This window comes from Pistacia vera, unplaced genomic scaffold, assembly GCF_008641045.1.
Source record: "Pistacia vera cultivar Batoury unplaced genomic scaffold, PisVer_v2 Contig979, whole genome shotgun sequence".
Classification (NCBI taxonomy): Eukaryota; Viridiplantae; Streptophyta; class Magnoliopsida; order Sapindales; family Anacardiaceae; genus Pistacia; species Pistacia vera.
Genome location: NW_022196866.1, coordinates 56,710 through 74,289, shown reverse-complemented (window position 1 = coordinate 74,289; position 17,580 = coordinate 56,710). Strand labels below are relative to the sequence as shown.

The following is a 17,580-nucleotide window of genomic DNA, read 5'->3' as shown; positions in this document are numbered from 1 at the left end:
GCTGCCCTTAAAGTAGCACCCTTCATCTTCCAGGTTTTCGCCCCTAAGCGTTGCAACAGCCTCTCAAGCCAAGTCTCGGCCTATTATCACACTGAAAATCAACCTTCTCTGCACCGTTCAACTCCCCTTCCTCCCTTTTTCAAAACCCATCCCTCCTTTGACCCTCCCCACTCACCGTTTGCTGCCTGCAACCTGCACTTGCTGTTGCAATTTTTGCATTTTCCTGGCCAAATCTTTGGCCGATTATCACACTGAAAATCAACTCTCTTGGCACCGTTCACTCCCCTTCTTCTCCTCTTCAAAATCCATCTCGTCATTTGCTACTGCCCGCGACATGCACTTGCCGTTGCGACTTTCGCATTTTCTCGGCTAGATCCTAGCCAATTATCACACCAAAAATCAACCTTGTTTGCACCGTTCGACTCTTTTTCCCCCCTTCTTCAAAACACATCCTTCCTTTGACTTTCCCCACTCGTCGTTTGCTACTTATGACTTGCACTTTCCGCTGCGAGATAGTCATGGTTTTACGGCCTTTTCATTTGTTTTTCGTTGGGTTTTGGTGTTTGATCGGTGTGGTTTGTTGTTTTTGAAGTATTGTTAGCGATTGTGTTGTTGTTGTGTTTATTTCTGATTGCCGACAACCACCCTACCACTCCAACCTTGCTCAACTTGCATGAAGATGGGAGGAGGGGCAATTGTTTGTGGTGTTGGTGGTGGTGCTAGAGGAGGAGGTGATAGTGGTGGAGGGCTGATGGGGTATGAAGTTTGGTGATTTCTGCCAGTTTGGGTGAGAAATTCAATAGGGATCCACTTAAAACTTGCGGCGATGGTGTCGACAATGGTGGTGAGTTGAGAGAAAAGTGGTTTTGACGCTTTTACCCTTCAACTGTTAAAATAAAGGAAACAGTGTTAGTTTAAGGGTATGAATCTGAAATAAATGCAACTAGAGATGTGAACTTGAGATTTCAGTAAACCTCGAGTGGGAACATGTTGTTTGCTCTTTATGATATGATATTCATACATATGAATATTATTTGAGAGGGAGAGATGTTACTTTATGGAATTATTATTGAATTCATTGTATATATTCATGGAATCCCATTTATTGAGCTTTGGATTTAATTTAACCTAAATTTCAATTTGTTGATTCATATTATTCCATTTAGATGGTTACGGCTCAATCTTTCTGTCATTTTCTATTAGATTTTATTTTATTTTATTTTATTTTTGGAAAAATCAACTTGTTGATAAAAAAACAATGGATGATATTAAGGTTCACAAGTTTTGGTGACGGGGATAAGGACGGACCTTCATCTTCAACCCATCCCTGTTAAGATATTGTCCCTTCAAGCTAGGCCCCAACCTTGGATTTCTGGGAGCAAGGTCGAGCGTGGGGTATCCCGAAAGGGGATTGCAATAGGCACCCCTAGTCACACACTCGAAATCCTCATATTTATTTTTTTGCTTAATTTTTGAATGTAATATTAATTATAATTAATTAAATATATTAAATATAATACAAATTTTTATTAGGGATGGGGAGGTCAGGTTTTATGGGTTTTCAGCTTTCCCCACCCTTGCTGCCGTAACCCGTTCTTGGTTCCGCGGTATAATTTTCCCCATCCCCGCTCCTAACTCGATTTTTCCAAGAATTCTCGCTCATGGGGTCAGGCTTTGGGTATCCAATTCAAAAATCTAAGTNCGTGGGGTATCCCGAAAGGGGATTGCAATAGGCACCCCTAGTCACACACTCGAAATCCTCATATTTATTTTTTTGCTTAATTTTTGAATGTAATATTAATTATAATTAATTAAATATATTAAATATAATACAAATTTTTATTAGGGATGGGGAGGTCAGGTTTTATGGGTTTTCAGCTTTCCCCACCCTTGCTCCCGTAACCCGTTCTTGGTTCGGCGGTATAATATTCCCCATCCCCGCTCCTAACTCAAGATTTTTCCAAGAATTCTCGCTCATGGGGTCAGGCTTTGGGTATCCAATTCAAAAATCTAAGTTCAATTTTTAAGACATGATTTAACAATTTCTTTTTCTTTTTCTTTTAAATTAAATAAAAAAAAGTAAACGCGCATTTTCCTACTCAAATAATAGCTTAATGACACTTTACCATCCACAGACTTTTGAAAAATTATTTCACTATCTAAATTTATATTTCGTTTTCGATTCTAGTATAGTTGCGACCCCATACCACCATTGTTCTCTTCTCCATTCATCACTCACCAAAACCCCTCAAATTTTACTCCCGTCGATCCCGTCAATCGCCGACAATCGAGCAATTAGGGTTTGTACAGCTACCACTCCCAAGTCAAATTCTGATCAATCCCAACCATCTACCACCAAAAGACTCATCAGCCTCCCCTTTTCAAAAGCCTCAACAGCATAGACCTAATTTGCTCTTTGTTCACTGTCAGAATATAAATTTGGGTAATAAAATAATATTTTAAAAGTTTGTGTGTGAGAAAATGTCATTAAACCATTAGGCGGTAAAAAATCCTTAACTCAGAAAAAAAAAAAAAAAAGTATATATTTAACATTTGCTCCCTATTTGCATAAGAGAGGGTGAAAATTTCATCCTTCATACGAGTTATTAACTCAACAATTACATATATTTAATTGATAATTCAACCATTGTTTGGAAATTAGATGAATCAGTAGAATTATTTGAATGGAAAGTCATAACTAATTGGGTTGATTTTTCAACTATGACGTCGAGCTTTCAAACTATAATCAGACTTTCCAACACAAAAATAAGTATTTGATTTTTGTATGAACAAAATTACACTTAACAGATCCACAACTTTGTCCCACCAAACATTCCTTTTTTCCTAATCCTGTTCGAACAAAATCTTGTTTCCTCGTTGCTGGAAACAAATTGCAGAAATGGTATCAAGATTTTCAGCAAATTTCTCTATTATTAACTTTTATATATATAATGTATCTAACCTACCATTTTAATAAGCTTACATCGGTCTCTTAACTCTCTTTACAAAGTATACAAAAAGGAAGAGGGCAATCTACTTAACTATATTCAAAATACAACAAGGCACAGAAGAAAGCAGCAGAAAAGGAAGATTGAAATTCTGTTTAGTGACTTGTCCGCCTGCATCTCTTGCCTTCTCAACCTTGGGTTACTACTACCAACTAGGTAATTGGAGTTGGGATATGTGTATAAGCTTTCTGAATTTCCGAAAACCCTTGTGTAAACCATCTCCCCGAACATACCGACTACTGGATGATGAAATCCAGTCATTCCGGAGCCCCCAAGATTAAGAAGTGAGGAAGAATCCTCTTCTAAACTGCTGTCCGGATAAGGATTATAGTGTTGATTTTGGTAAGGATTACGATATGGAAGCTGTTGAACAGAGTTTGATGTGAGAGATTGAATAGCTTGGTTGCCACAAGCTGGTGGTCTGGGGGGGATTGCAGTGCTGCGAATGCTTGCCTTGCCTGGAACCTCAGATTCAGTTGGAGATTGACCCCTACCATAGAGGGGAACCATTTGCGTGTGTGATATGTCAGCCTTGCATACTGGGCATTGTGGGTGTTCATCAGAAGAAAGGGAGGCACTCTGAACATGGAGCCACTTGTAAATGCAGGGCCAGCAGTAGAGATGGCCACATAAGGTGACCACCGGCTCATATGCAAAGTCCAAGCAGATATTGCAGTCAAAGCAACCATTATAATTGTCTGAACCAGTTGCTGCACCCGTAATGGACTTCCATTCCCGGGCAAAGTATTGCTCCAAGGCCATGGATCCGTTTGCACAAGTTGCTGTAGCTACAAGTATTTTGCTTGGCACTGAAATGAAAACAATAAAATGAAACATTATTAGCACTTAGTCTCAAAAATTTATTAATATTTGACACTATATTCACTCAAAAAATGTGCATCTATCTTGCAACACAACAAAATCAGACAGCCTAACTACTAGGAAAGAAAGGAGGGTAAAAACAAAAGAGCAGCAAGAAACAAGATAATGGTTGTCTTCTTATGCAAAAGAGCATCTCAACCAACTAAATGAGCACAAAGTTACACGCTAACAAACCCCAAAGTTTCTAAATTATAATGCTTGTTGGAACTCATGATCAACCAAACAAAAAGGCCCCACTGCTTGGCTTAATTTGCACCCAAGGGACTAAGAGGTAAGAACTGACACATCTCATCCATTATTTGGATAAACAATACAAGAAAGTTGAAAGGACCCAAAACTTTGAACTCGTTTATTTTAATCAAAATATGTATGTACAAACAGCATACGATGCATGCCATGCTACTTTATTGCCGTTTTTCTCCTTCTCTTTTCTTTTGAGTGAATATTTATTTGGAGTACTATTCGTGTCTTTCATATTCCATCATCTCATAACATTGCAGTGGAAGTCATGAAACTACTTTGTTTCCTTCTTTCTCCTTCTCCTTTCTTTTCACTGCATTTCTATTTATAGTTCCATACAAAATTTTCTTATTCTTATTATTTCTATCACAATGAAGTCACATGTATGGCTTAATTTTATGGTCTTCAAAAGATAATTTAAAATGTTTTGACCTGCTAATAAGGATATGTTAGACCACTTTCTAAAAAATTTAACAAATGTAACATTTAAAAACAAAAAAGATTAATGCACCAAAATTTTGTCGAACCACCAAAGATATATAAACTAAACTGCATAGAGGTAAAAGTCCAATTAAAATAGGGAAAATAACAATTTAAAGGAGAAAAAGAAATTGATGAAATTAGCTATAGTATAAAACACACACACACTTTCCCAACAGATGCCAGAAGAATACATAACTCAGAAACATCAGTGCCAAATCACCTAACATGATATAATAAATAAATAATACGAACAAAATAATATCATGGAAAAGGATATAGGTGATGCACAATCCAGCAGAGAAAGTAATACTATCAAACAATATGAGAAGCTTCCAAGCAATGACCCTCCAATGATTTATGTTTAGGAATCAAGGATTGTCCTCTAAATTAAATTTTCAGGCCATATATTACACTGAAATTAAGATTTTAACAGTCTAGTATGAACTGCAAGACTTGCAGATGACATTTAGAGTTTCAGTGCACTATAATAATCAGATTTTGATTATGAAGGAGCTAAAAATGGTTAGATTGAAACAGCAAAAGTTTTCACAAGTAAGCTCAGTATTAAAACAATTATAAAAGAAATGAAAGAAAGAAAAATTCAGAATTAAGTAGAGCCATCAATCCAAGTAAAAAAAAGTCAAGTTAGAATTTTCTTTTCTTTTCATTTACTCATAATGAGAATTCCAAATCTCTGATCTGGTGGTTTCACATATTTGTTGTCATAAAACTGAAATCTACTCTATCCAGGATGCCAATATAACCATTTACTATTTGCTTAGCCATTAATCAGAAAAAGAAACCAAAAAAATGAGAAAAATACTATTTTTTACTCTGCAAAACAAGGTTTCACATTGAATAATTATATTTACAAGACAACCAGAAATCCAAACTCACAAAATTATCAAGCTTAAAAAAATTTGAAGTTCTCCAACCAATTTCCACCTGTGCACCGCCATCCTCCCCTTTTAGTCAGAAAAATCAGATGGTGTTTTCATCAATCGGTCCCGCTTAAACACCAAAGTAATGGTACAGATCTCAACCTTTAATTAAGGGACGTGAGACTAGTATGACAGAAACCTGATCCCTCAAACTCATTGACTTATATGAAAAAGTCACGTAAAAAGCACGAACAACACCACATCTGTAAATAAATCGGAAAATTTTAACGAAATAACTGAATTTGATGTTCTAAGATTGCAGTTATAATCTAACATTCCCAATTGCTTGGTTCTCGGGAAAATTTCAGGTCATGCAAAATTATTTAACATCTAAAAACAAATAATGTTTTCAAGCAATTACAAAATGAAACGGACAAAAAACAAAGTCACAAGATCCATGCTTTTACCATCAAATTATAAAACAAGCAGGATTCCACGAAGAAATAAACTAAATTGAAATGAGCAACATACCTAACCAAAAACTGATAAAACGGGAAACGGAGCGTTTCGAGGCACCTTTCAGTAGTGCAAGCTTGAACAATATTAGGAGTTTTAAGAGCAAAAAGAAACAAAATAAATAAATAAATAAGACAGAGAGAGAGAGAGAGAGAGAGAGAGAGAGTGATTTGGTGATGAAAAGCGGGTGGAGGAGAGAGTTTATAACAGGAAGCCGTTCAAGTTGGTGGTGGTGTTTGTGTTTAGTTTTGGGCTTTAATCTGATACGGCATCTTCCACTGCGTGTGCTCTTCTCTAGTTCTCTTATTGGACCGCTCTCTGCTATCATCCAATTGGGTTTTTAAAAACCACTTAATTGCGCTTATCAATATTAATCTACTACTTATCATTTTTATTATAGAATCTCTTTAATTACAAAATTCGTTAAATCTTTCTTATAATTAAATTATCATCTTTCATTAATTTAAATTAACGACTTCTAATTATATACAGTAAAATCTTTTTATAGTCATAATGTTGGGATTAATTAAATTTATTATTATAAGAAGGTTATAATTTAATAGAGGTGTAGTTATAAGAATTATTGTTTTGATTTCTTATTTTATAATTCATGTTTTAGTAGTATTAAGATTTCAATTCATTGTTTTAGTAGTATTATGATAATATGAAAATGGATATCAAAGTGTCACTGTAAAATTGAGTAATAAAATTCAACAACTCTACTACTCTAATCAAATGGATAATAATATATCTTCCTCAATTATCCAAATGAGCAACAAGTCGTGTAGGGTTTAACTAAAGAAGAAATCATTATTTGAATTAGACAAGAAGAGGAAGAAGATAATCATGACGATGATAGTACGAAAATACCAAAATTTCATGCCAAGAAGCTTTAAACATGCTTGAGAGCTAGAAAATTTTGGCTTCAATAAGAAAGTGTCTATGCTGGCAGCTTATTACGTACCCGCAAGATAAAAGTTACGATAACAATTTTAAAGCATAAATCATTATTCCAAACAACTTTAAATAAATATTGTATTTTATCTTAAACTTTTAATATAACATAGCATATTTTTTTGCAATATATATATGATTATTACTATGTAAAGGTAAGGACTTAAAAAAATTATAATTTATTACAATGTAAAATTTATTCTTATTTATAATTGACCCAAGTTGGGATTATAATTTTTTATGATTACATAGAGGTTATTCTTATATAGAATGTCACTATAGAGAAGTCCTACTGTAATAATAAATACATCTATTCAAATCCTTATAACATATTTAAGTTAAAACTTTTATTATTTCAAAATTTTCAGATTTTTTTTTTTTGTTAATAACTTCTTTTTTTAATAAATTATCTATTTATATTTTTAATATAATTCAAACCAAATGGTTCACAACTCACCAGGAGTGGAGCAATCTTTTTCTAATATCAAAAACTGAAATCAAATAATTATCAATCAACCACCTCTAGGTGATTGGGTGGAACCATAAAAGCTCTTGATGTATTATTTAAAAAATCTTAAATTTGATTCTCCTCGGTTGTTAATAAAGGTGGTCACTAAAAGGTATAACCGTTTGTTAATAAAGGTGATCACTAGGAGGTATAACCGGTCGTTAACTTTAAGATTTCGATAAATTAGTTAAGATGCTTGCAAATTTACCGATCGTTAACTTCAGGATTTCGAATAATTAATTGAAATACATACAAGCTAGTCGAGTGTGATTAAATCTATCTTTTGAAATTTGATTTTACTTTAATCTATTAACTGGTTTAACTCAATAAGCGCTTATTTGATATAATGTTTAATAATATAATTCATTTAAAAAAAAAAAAACTAAACTAAACTAAACCTACATTATTATTAATTTTATGTGAAATTTAGAGGTTGAAGTGTGATCGACCCAAAGTCCTTCATGGTAACTAACGTGATTAGACTTTAGAGTCCATAATCTATACAGTGTGGGAAGGATCAATTATATGACTTTAATAATTGTATATTGTCTACTTCAGTCACGAAGAGGCCCTCATTCATAGATTTAATATAATAATGCCATCGCTGTATTTATTAACAATTTTCATCCAATCACATTTGTTCCGACCTTGATAAGAAAACAAAACTTCCAATCAAAACCAATTATCTACCAAAGGACGGTTCCTATCAGTCGATGTTCACTCAACCCATGACAAATTGTGCAGGCCATGTGAGTACCCTTAACTAAAATTAATTATTAATTTCTTAATTTTGGGAGTTGGGTCTGTCTATAATATATCAATCTATACAAATATGGTAACGTGTTTCATATAATAATAGTAGATAATGTTTCATAATTACATAATCTAATTATACTCTTCAAAAGTTAAAAAGAGATTTATATTACATTACATAATAATGTTACCCAAATGATTTGAAAGCAATTTAAAAGAAAAGAGGTCAAAAGAAAAAGTTTGGTTTGAGTTGGCTTGGCCCACCGGTCACGACCACGAGAAACAAGTGTTGCTTATTGTTTCAACCGTCGGCTCATCACATCAGTGAGCGGTGACAAGGATGGAGATGTGACGTGGGCTTAGCATTATCATGATACAAAAAAAATAAAAAAAAGTTGTCTTCTAGAAGATAAAGCGATGCAAATCGTCATCTCTGGTGTTGACTATTCTTCAAATAGTAATGTTACGGACACCAAATGTGTATGCTAAAATTTTGTATGGAATTACAGAACATCCATTCAGATGCGGTTATATTAGATACGAAACACTAATTTTGTGAATGATTGATTGTCTATCTTATACGGATGATCATCCATATATTATAGATAATTGTTCATTACAAATGAATAGTCATCCGTAATAATATTAATAGATTTTTATTTATATAATATAAATGAATGTTCATTTATTATAGATAAATGCCCATATAAGATGGACGCTCATCTAAAGTAGTTTAAAAACAAATAATAGACAGATGTCTATATCCAAATTCTAGTTTAATAATTTTTTTTTTAAAATTTTCAATTAGAATGTTTAAACATTTAGGCCTCCCAAAACATGTTTCATTTCTCTCTTTTTTTTTATAAATGAAAACAAAAATTACCAATTTAAAAAAAAAAATTATTTGAGTATGAACGCAATCTATCCCATTTAGATGGCCATCTATTGTATATGGACGATCATCCTCATTAGATGGACTGTCGTCCATGCTTTGTACTTAAAATCAAAGTTATTTTTTTTTTCCTTTATTTCATCTAAAAATTTTGTGCTTTAAAAATAAATATTTTATCTAAAATTTTTGACGCTTATTTGTAGAAGCGTCTTATCCAGGCTACAGGTTTTTATAAATGAAAAAGAAATTGTAAATTAAAAAAAAAATATTTAAGATGTACTAGCATCCGTACTTTGTGCTTTAAAATTATATAAACGGTCGTCCATAGTAAAAGAACTCCGGTCTATAGAGTGCTTTAAAATTATATGAACAGTCGTCCACAGTAAAAAGGACTCTCATCTATAATATATAGACGAGAGTCCATTGATATTTTATGAACTCTCGTCTATTTATAATGAACGATCGTCCATAAGATATATCTTTGTTGTATCCTACATGTCACATCTAAGTCAAATACTACATAGATCGGTGTAAAATTTTGATACTAATATTCGGTCGCTGTAGTATTTTTGTTCTTCAAAAAGCTCATTGAGTAGAAGCAAAATACTGTAATAGGACCCATGCCAAAAACAATTTCTGTTACAAAATATCGCCAATTTCTCTTTTAACTCATGATATAAACACACAAACTTTATTTTATTTTATGAGATGAATAAAAAATTTATTTATTTAAAAATGTAATTTTTTTTATAATACGTTATAATAATATAAATAAAAAAATCATTAAATTATGCTTGTAATGTGTGTTTTATAGTATCAAAGGGATTACTTTTTTTTTTTTTTAATATAATGAAATATCCATATTGATTTACATGCACTTTAACTAAAATTAAAAAAATTGTTAGGTTTATGCAAATAGATTATTAAAATAAATATGTTATGTTAAATATTAATTATTTAGTATATTACATGTTGTAAATACTAATGTTAATCTCTTTAATTACAAAATTCGTTAAATCTTTCTTATAATTAAATTATCATCTTTCATTAATTTAAATTAACGACTTCTAATTATATACAGTAAAACATTTCTATAGTCATAATGTTGGAACTAATTAAATTTATTATTATAAGAAGATTATAATTTAATAGAGGTGTAGTTACAAGAATTATTATTTTGATTTCTTATTTTATAATTCATGTTTTAGTAGTATTAAGATTTCAATTCATTATTTTAGTAGTATTATGATAATACGAAAATGGATATCAAAGTGTCACTGTAAAATTGAGTGATCAAATTCAACAACTCTACTACCCTAATCAAATGAATAATAATATATCTTCCTCAATCATCCAAATGAGCAATAAGTCGTGTAGGTTTTTAACTGAAGAAGAAATCATTACTTGAATTAGACAAGAAGATGAAGAAGATAATCATGATGATGATAGTACGGAAATACCAAAAATTTCATGCCAAGAAGCTCTAAACATACTTGAGAGTTAGAAATATTTTGGCTTCAATAAAAAGGTGTCTATGCTGACAGCTTATTACGTACCCGTAAGATAAAAGTTATGGTAACAACTTTAAAGCATAAATCATTGTTCCAAACAACTTTAAATAAATATTTTATTTTATCTTAAACTTTTAATGTAACATAGCATATTTTTTTGTAGTATATATATGATTATTATTATGTAAAGGCAAGGACCTAGAAAAATTATAACTTATTACAATATAAAATTTATTCTTATTTATAACTGATCCAAGTTAGGACCATAATTTTTTATGACTACATGGAGGTTATTCTTATATAGAATGTCACTATAGAGAGGTTTTACTGTAATGATAAATACATCTATGCAAATCCTTATAACATATTTAAGTTAAAACTTTTATTATTTCAAAAATTTCAGATTTTTTTTTTGTTAATAACTTCTTTTTTTAATAAATTATCTATTTATGTTTTTAATATAATTCAAACCAAATGGTTCACAACTCACTAGGAGTGGAGCAATCTTTTTCTAATATCAAAAACTGAAATCAAATAATTATCAATTAACCACCTCTAGGTGATTGGATGGAACGATAAAAGCTCTTGATGTATTATTTAAAAAATCTTAAATTTGATTCTCCTCGGTTGTTAATAAAGGTGGTCACTAAAAGGTATAACCGTTTGTTAATAAAGGTGATCACTAGGAGGTATAACCGGTCGTTAACTTTAAGATTTCGATAAATTAGTTAAGATGCTTGCAAATTTACCGATCGTTAACTTCAGGATTTCGAATAATTAATTGAAATACATACAAGCTAGTCGAGTGTGATTAAATCTATCTTTTGAAATTTGATTTTACTTTAATCTATTAACTGGTTTAACTCAATAAACGCTTATTTGATATAATGTTTAATAATATAATTCATTTAAAAAAAAAAAATCTAAACTAAACTAAACCTACATTATTATTAATATTATGTGAAATTTAGAGGATGAAGTGTGAACGACCCAAAGTCCTTCATGGTAACTAACGTGATTAGACTTTAGAGTCCATAATCTATACAGTGTGGGAAGGATCAATTATATGACTTTAATAATTGTATATTGTCTACTTCAGTCACCAAGAGACCCTCATTCATAGATTTAATATTATAATGCCATCGCTGTATTTATTAACAATTTTCATCCAATCACATTTGTTCCGACCTTGATAAGAAAACAAAACTTCCAATCAAAACCAATTATCTACCAAAGGACGGTTCCTATCAGTCGATGTTCACTCAACCCATGACAAATTGTGCAGGCCATGTGAGTACCCTTAACTAAAATTAATTATTAATTTCTTAATTTTGGGAGTTGGGTCTGTCTATAATATATCAATCTATACAAATATGGTAACGTGTTTCATATAATAATAGTAGATAATGTTTCATAATTACATAATCTAATTATACTCTTCAAAAGTTAAAAAGAGATTTATATTACATTACATAATAATGTTACCCAAATGATTTGAAAGCAATTTAAAAGAAAAGAGGTCAAAAGAAAAAGTTTGGTTTGAGTTGGCTTGGCCCACCGGTCACGACCACGAGAAACAAGTGTTGCTTATTGTTTCAACCGTCGGCTCATCACATCAGTGAGCGGTGACAAGGATGGAGATGTGACGTGGGTTAGCATTATCATGATACAAAAAAAAAAAAAAAAAAAAAATTTAAAAAAATTGTCTTCTAGAAGATAAAGCGGTGCAAATCGTCATCACTGGTGTTGACTATTCTTCAAATAGTAATGTTACGGACACCAAATGTGTATACTAAAATTTTTGATTGAACCACATAACATCCATTAAGACGTGAATACATTAGATGGTAAAAACTAATTTTGAAATTTTTGATTGAACCACATAACATCCATTAAGACGCGAATATATTAGATGGTAAATACTAATTTTGTGAATGAACGATTGTCTATCTTACACAAATGATTGTTCATATGTTAACAACCATTTATTACGAATAGATGATTGTCCACAACAATATTAATGGACTTTTATTTATATAATATGGACGAATATTCATTTATTATGGGCAAACGTTCATATAAGATAGACGCCCGTCTAGAAAAGTTTAAAAACAAATAATGGACAGACGTCTATATCCAAATTCTAGTTTAATAAAAAAAATTCTTTAAAATTTTCAATTAGAATGTTTAAACATTTAGGCCTCCCAAAACATGTTTCATTTCTATCTTGTTTTGCATTTTTTTTTTTTTTTTTATAAATGAAAACAAAAATTGTCAATTTTAAAAAAAAAAAATTATTTGAGTATGGACGTCAATTTATCCCATTTGGATGGCCGTCCATTGTATATGGACGACCATCCTCATTAGATGGATTGTCGTCCATGCTTTGTACTTAAAATCAAAGTTTTTTTTTTTTTTTTTCCCCTTTATTTCATCTAAAAATTTTGTGCTTTAAAAATGAATATTTCATCTAAAATTTTTGACGCTTATTTGTAGAAGCGTCTTATCCAGGCTATAGGTTTTTATAAATGAAAAAGAAATTGTAAATTAAAAAAAAAATTATTTAAGATGTACTAGCATCCATACTTTGTGCTTTAAAATTATATGAACGGTCAATATTTTAAAACCCAGCCCGGCCTGGCCGATTGAACCGGTTCAACCGAGACCTGGAAGCTTCAACGGGCCGGGTTTAATTTTTTCTTATTCATCCAATACCCTAGGATTTCTGGTGATGATCGACGAACAATTAATTGTCGGAATGCTGGGGCTTTTGAAGAGCAATTTGTGGTGAATGTAATGGTGGTGAAAGAGTTGATTTCTGGTGAGTAAATCGACTGAAAATTGAACAAAACTGGCTGCGGCAACGATGAGATTTTTCCGGCCATTGACGAGGTTAACGGGGGTGGGGTGAGGTGGGTTTTGGTTGGGAGGAAAAGGGGAGTAATTCTGGGGTGATGGGGAGGGTTGTTGTTGCCGGAATCGATGGGATCTGGCCTAGAATGCCGACGTCGACGTCGGTGAGATCTGGCCGAAATCGAACCTATTTCGACCAGATCTTGGGTATATTTTGATGGAAATGGGCTCAAGGGACGATTGGGGTTGCATCTAGGGTGTCGTCACCGCTAATCAGTTGCCGATCGATTTGCAGTTGGGGTGTGTTTGATAAATTTCAAACCCATAGGGACTTAACGAATTTTTAGGGGTATATTTGCTGAATTTTAAAAGTTTTTGTCAACGGGTCAACCCGGGACCCGGAAGCAGTTAAACTGGTCAACCCGAGACCCATCCCGTCCATAATATATGGACGGGAGTCTATTGATATTTTATGAACTCTCGTCCATTTATGATGAACGATTTTCCATAAGATATGGACAGACATCCACAATTGTTGGACGACTGTTCATTCACTGAATATCTTTGTTGTATCTTATATAGCACGTCTAAGTCAGATACTACATAGATCGGTGTAAAATTTTGGTACCGATATTCGGTGTCTGTAGTGTTTTTGTTCTTCAAAAAACTTATTGAGTAGAAGCATAATACTGTAATAGGACCCATGCCAAAAACAATTTCTGTTACAAAATATCGCCAATTTCTCTTTTAACTCATGATATAAACACACATACTTTATTTTATTTTATGAGATGAATAAAAAATTTATTTATTTAAAAATGTAATTTTTTTTTTATAATACGTTATAATAATATAAATAAAAAAATCATTAAATTATGCTTGTAATGTGTGTTTTATAGTATAAAAAAGATTACTTTTTTTTTTTTTAATATAATGAAATATCCATATTGATTTACACGTACTTTAACTAAAATTTAAAAAATTGTTAAGTTTATGCATAATAGATTATTAAAATAAATATGTTATGTTAAATATTAATTATTTAGTATATTACATGTTGTATATACTAATTAATATAGTAATGTTAATATTATGTACATATTAAATAAACTTAGTATATGAATTATATCCAATAAAGATGTATTTCATATTGTTTTTAGTGTACTGTATTATAGTTGTTATCAAGTGGTGTTAGAAATTTTCTTTTGTCACTGTACACACTAAACTGTTATTTTACTTAAAAGGATTAAAATAAAAGTAAAATAGTCTTTTCATATATGTTCTTAACAACAAATTGATAAAATCTAAAAGGGATGAATTTTTTTTTCCAATTTTAATAAATAATTAAAAAAATTGATTAAAACATGCAAAGATATCATATTTGACTGTTTAAATAAATTACCAAAGGAATTTTAAATGAAAAAGCTCTAGAATGTGAGACTTCCATATGATAATCACGTGATTGAATTGAATTAAATTGGTTAAATTAGTTTTTTTTTTTTTTTTATCTTTTTTATTTTTTATGAACGTGTTAAATGAAAAGAGTGGAAGATCTTCCAAACACTCCGCACTTTACAGATCAAAGATAAGGGATTTCATATTACGTGGAGCACCACATTTCATTGTTGTTTCGTCACATTCATCGTCATGCCCCTCGCCTCATTGACTTTATTATAGTGTAGCCGGAAACACTTTCACTCACATTCCAGCAACACTATCATTAGACGCCCATAACTCTCTAAAATAAACTTACTTTCCAGAAGTTATAAAATAAAATTTATTGTGAACTATCACGGGATGATTGAGTAATTTGATAAAGAGTATTAGGTATATTACTCAAAAAGTTTTAAGTTTAAGTCTTTTCTTATTTGCTAATAAGGGTAACCACTAGAGTTTTTATTTAACCAATAATTCCAAGGTTCCGAGAGATTGATTGAAATATGTGTAAATTGACTCGGATACATTCGATAAAAAAAAAATTATTATTAATTTTTTTTTTTTTGTAGTAAACGATTTTTTCCACCTAAATAATGGTTTAATGACACTTTTCCACCCATAGACTTTTAAAATACTACTTACTATCCAAATTTATATTCCGTTTTTTATATCGATATCGTTACGACCCCAAACTATCACCATTCTCTTCTTTGATCATCACTCACCAGAATCCTTTAAACCCTACTCCTGCCAACCCCGCTAATCGTCGGCAATCGAGTGATTAGGTTTGCGCAACCGCCAATTCCAAGTCAAATTTCGATCAATCTCAATCACCAAAATCTAACTTTCCACCACCAAAGACTCATCAGCCTCCCCAAAAGCCCCAACAGCTTGGAACGAGTTTGCTTTCTGCTCGTCATCAGAATATAAATTTAGACAGTAAAATGATATTTTAAAAGTCTATGAGTGAGAAAGTGTCATTAAGTCATTTTTTGGGTGGAAAAAAATTGTTAACTCTTTTTTTTTTTTTAATTGAGTACGTGACAAGGCTTGTGGCTATATGGATAAGGACAGTTTTAATTTGAAATAATGCTACACCTATAACATTTTCTCACAAACTTTCTCTCATAACTTTGACATGACAACTCGCAATTGATTAGTTGCAATTTATCAGGTGCGATTCGGGTGAGACCTATTATGAGTTGACCAATTGTAAGATGCCACATCGAGGTTGTGAGATAGGTGTAACATTTTTCTTTAATTTGAACTTTACTTGTATTTAGAGGTGGAAAATTTGGGCCAGGTTAGGCGGGTCAACCCTAACCCGGCCCGGGAAAATGCGGGTTAAGCCCGGACCGCCAAGATGGCGGTCCGGGTTGACCCTAACCCGACAGTAACCCCCGGACGGGCCGGGTTGCACAATGGCAACCCGCAACCCGGCGGGTTGCTGTTTTGTCTCTTTTGCAAGAGACCCGACAACTCGGCGGGTTGCTGTTTTGTCTCTTTTGCAAGAGACCCGACAACCCGCCGGGTTGGTTGTGTGCAACCCAGCGAGTTGTACGTTACAACCCGCCAACCCGGCGGGTTGTAACGGCCAACCCGCCAACCCTCCGGGTTGCAACAGCCAACCCGACGGGTTGGCCGAAAAAAAAAAAATTTTATTTTATTTTTCAAATGACCCCTTTACCCTTGAAATATAGCCGTTGGAGGGGTCTTTTTCGTCATTTTTTTTTCCCATTTTTTCCTATAAATTGGCCCTAAACTCTCACATTTTTCTCACAACTCAAATTCTCTCATTCTCTCATATTCTCTAATCTCTAATCTCTCAAGTCTCAATTATTCATTTATTAGTTTTTGCAATTTGCTCATATTTTAATTTTTATTAGTTTTTGCAATTTTTAATTTATATTTCCAATTTTCCAAATTCCAATTTCCATACTCCAATTCTCTTTCTTTAATTTTTATTTCTTCTACATCAATTTTTTTTTCAACTACAATGGATAAATGAATAAGTCTAATTTTTCTTATATTACAATTTTATTGTATCAAAATTGAATTAATATTTGAAATGTTAACAAAAAAAAAAATTGAATTGAATTGAATTATAGATATTTGAAAAGTTAATTAAAAACAATTATATTTATAATTATTTATTTGAAAAGTTAAATAAAAAAAATAGGAAAATCAGGCTAACCCGGCCCGGACCGCCACCTAACCCAGCGGGTTAGGGTTGGCGGGCCTAACCCGGCCTGCCTTTGTTGGCGGGCGGGTTAGGCCCGGCCCGTCAAACAAAGTAACCCGCCGCGGGCCGGGCCGGGTCGGGCCGGACGGGTTACTTTTCCACCTTTACTTGTATTTTCGGTTTTTTTTATTTTGTTTTTTCAGAAAAGGTTCAAAAAAATAAACGAAACGAAAATAATAAAATTACATAATTTAAAAGTTTGAACTAAATCTTTTTCTAAACTCGCGCCACAAATCTATGCCCTTTATCAAGCTTCTCGCCATTTTGATCCTCATTTGTCACTCTCTCTGGCGCTTGAATTTAAAGAAACCACCAAAAATGTCCGCAGCGAAATCGATCTCCCGAAAACGAGGCTCAGCCTCAGTACTCACGAAGTCGGATTCGAATCACCGAGTCGTGGACGTCGCCGATTTTGATCTC

The 17,580-nt window shown here is 32.3% G+C and overlaps 1 protein-coding gene across 3 annotated transcripts; it reads right to left on the bottom strand.

Annotated features, from left to right (window-relative positions):
• Positions 1 to 2,911: 2,911 nt before the first annotated feature.
• LOC116121417 (E3 ubiquitin-protein ligase RMA1H1-like) lies at positions 2,912 to 6,186 on the bottom strand. Of its 3 annotated transcripts, none has more exons than XM_031407380.1 (3): positions 6,026 to 6,186; positions 5,511 to 5,757; positions 2,912 to 3,817 (listed from the first exon to the last, which is right to left on the bottom strand). In XM_031407380.1, the coding sequence occupies exon 3, from the start codon at positions 3,768 to 3,770 to the stop codon at positions 3,048 to 3,050; it is 723 nt and encodes a 240-aa protein (XP_031263240.1). In that variant the 5' UTR covers positions 3,771 to 3,817; positions 5,511 to 5,757; positions 6,026 to 6,186; the 3' UTR covers positions 2,912 to 3,047. The 3 variants fall into 3 exon arrangements, with proteins under 3 accessions (XP_031263240.1, XP_031263241.1, XP_031263239.1); XM_031407381.1 differs by having other exon boundaries at positions 5,559 to 5,757; XM_031407379.1 differs by lacking the exon at positions 5,511 to 5,757 and having other exon boundaries at positions 6,026 to 6,185.
• Positions 6,187 to 17,580: the final 11,394 nt, after the last annotated feature.

What these genes read in the sequence shown, in the direction of transcription:
- LOC116121417 (XM_031407380.1), bottom strand. Translation starts at nt 3,770, where the DNA reads ATGGCCTTGGAGCAATACTTTGCCCGGGAATGGAAGTCCATTACGGGT.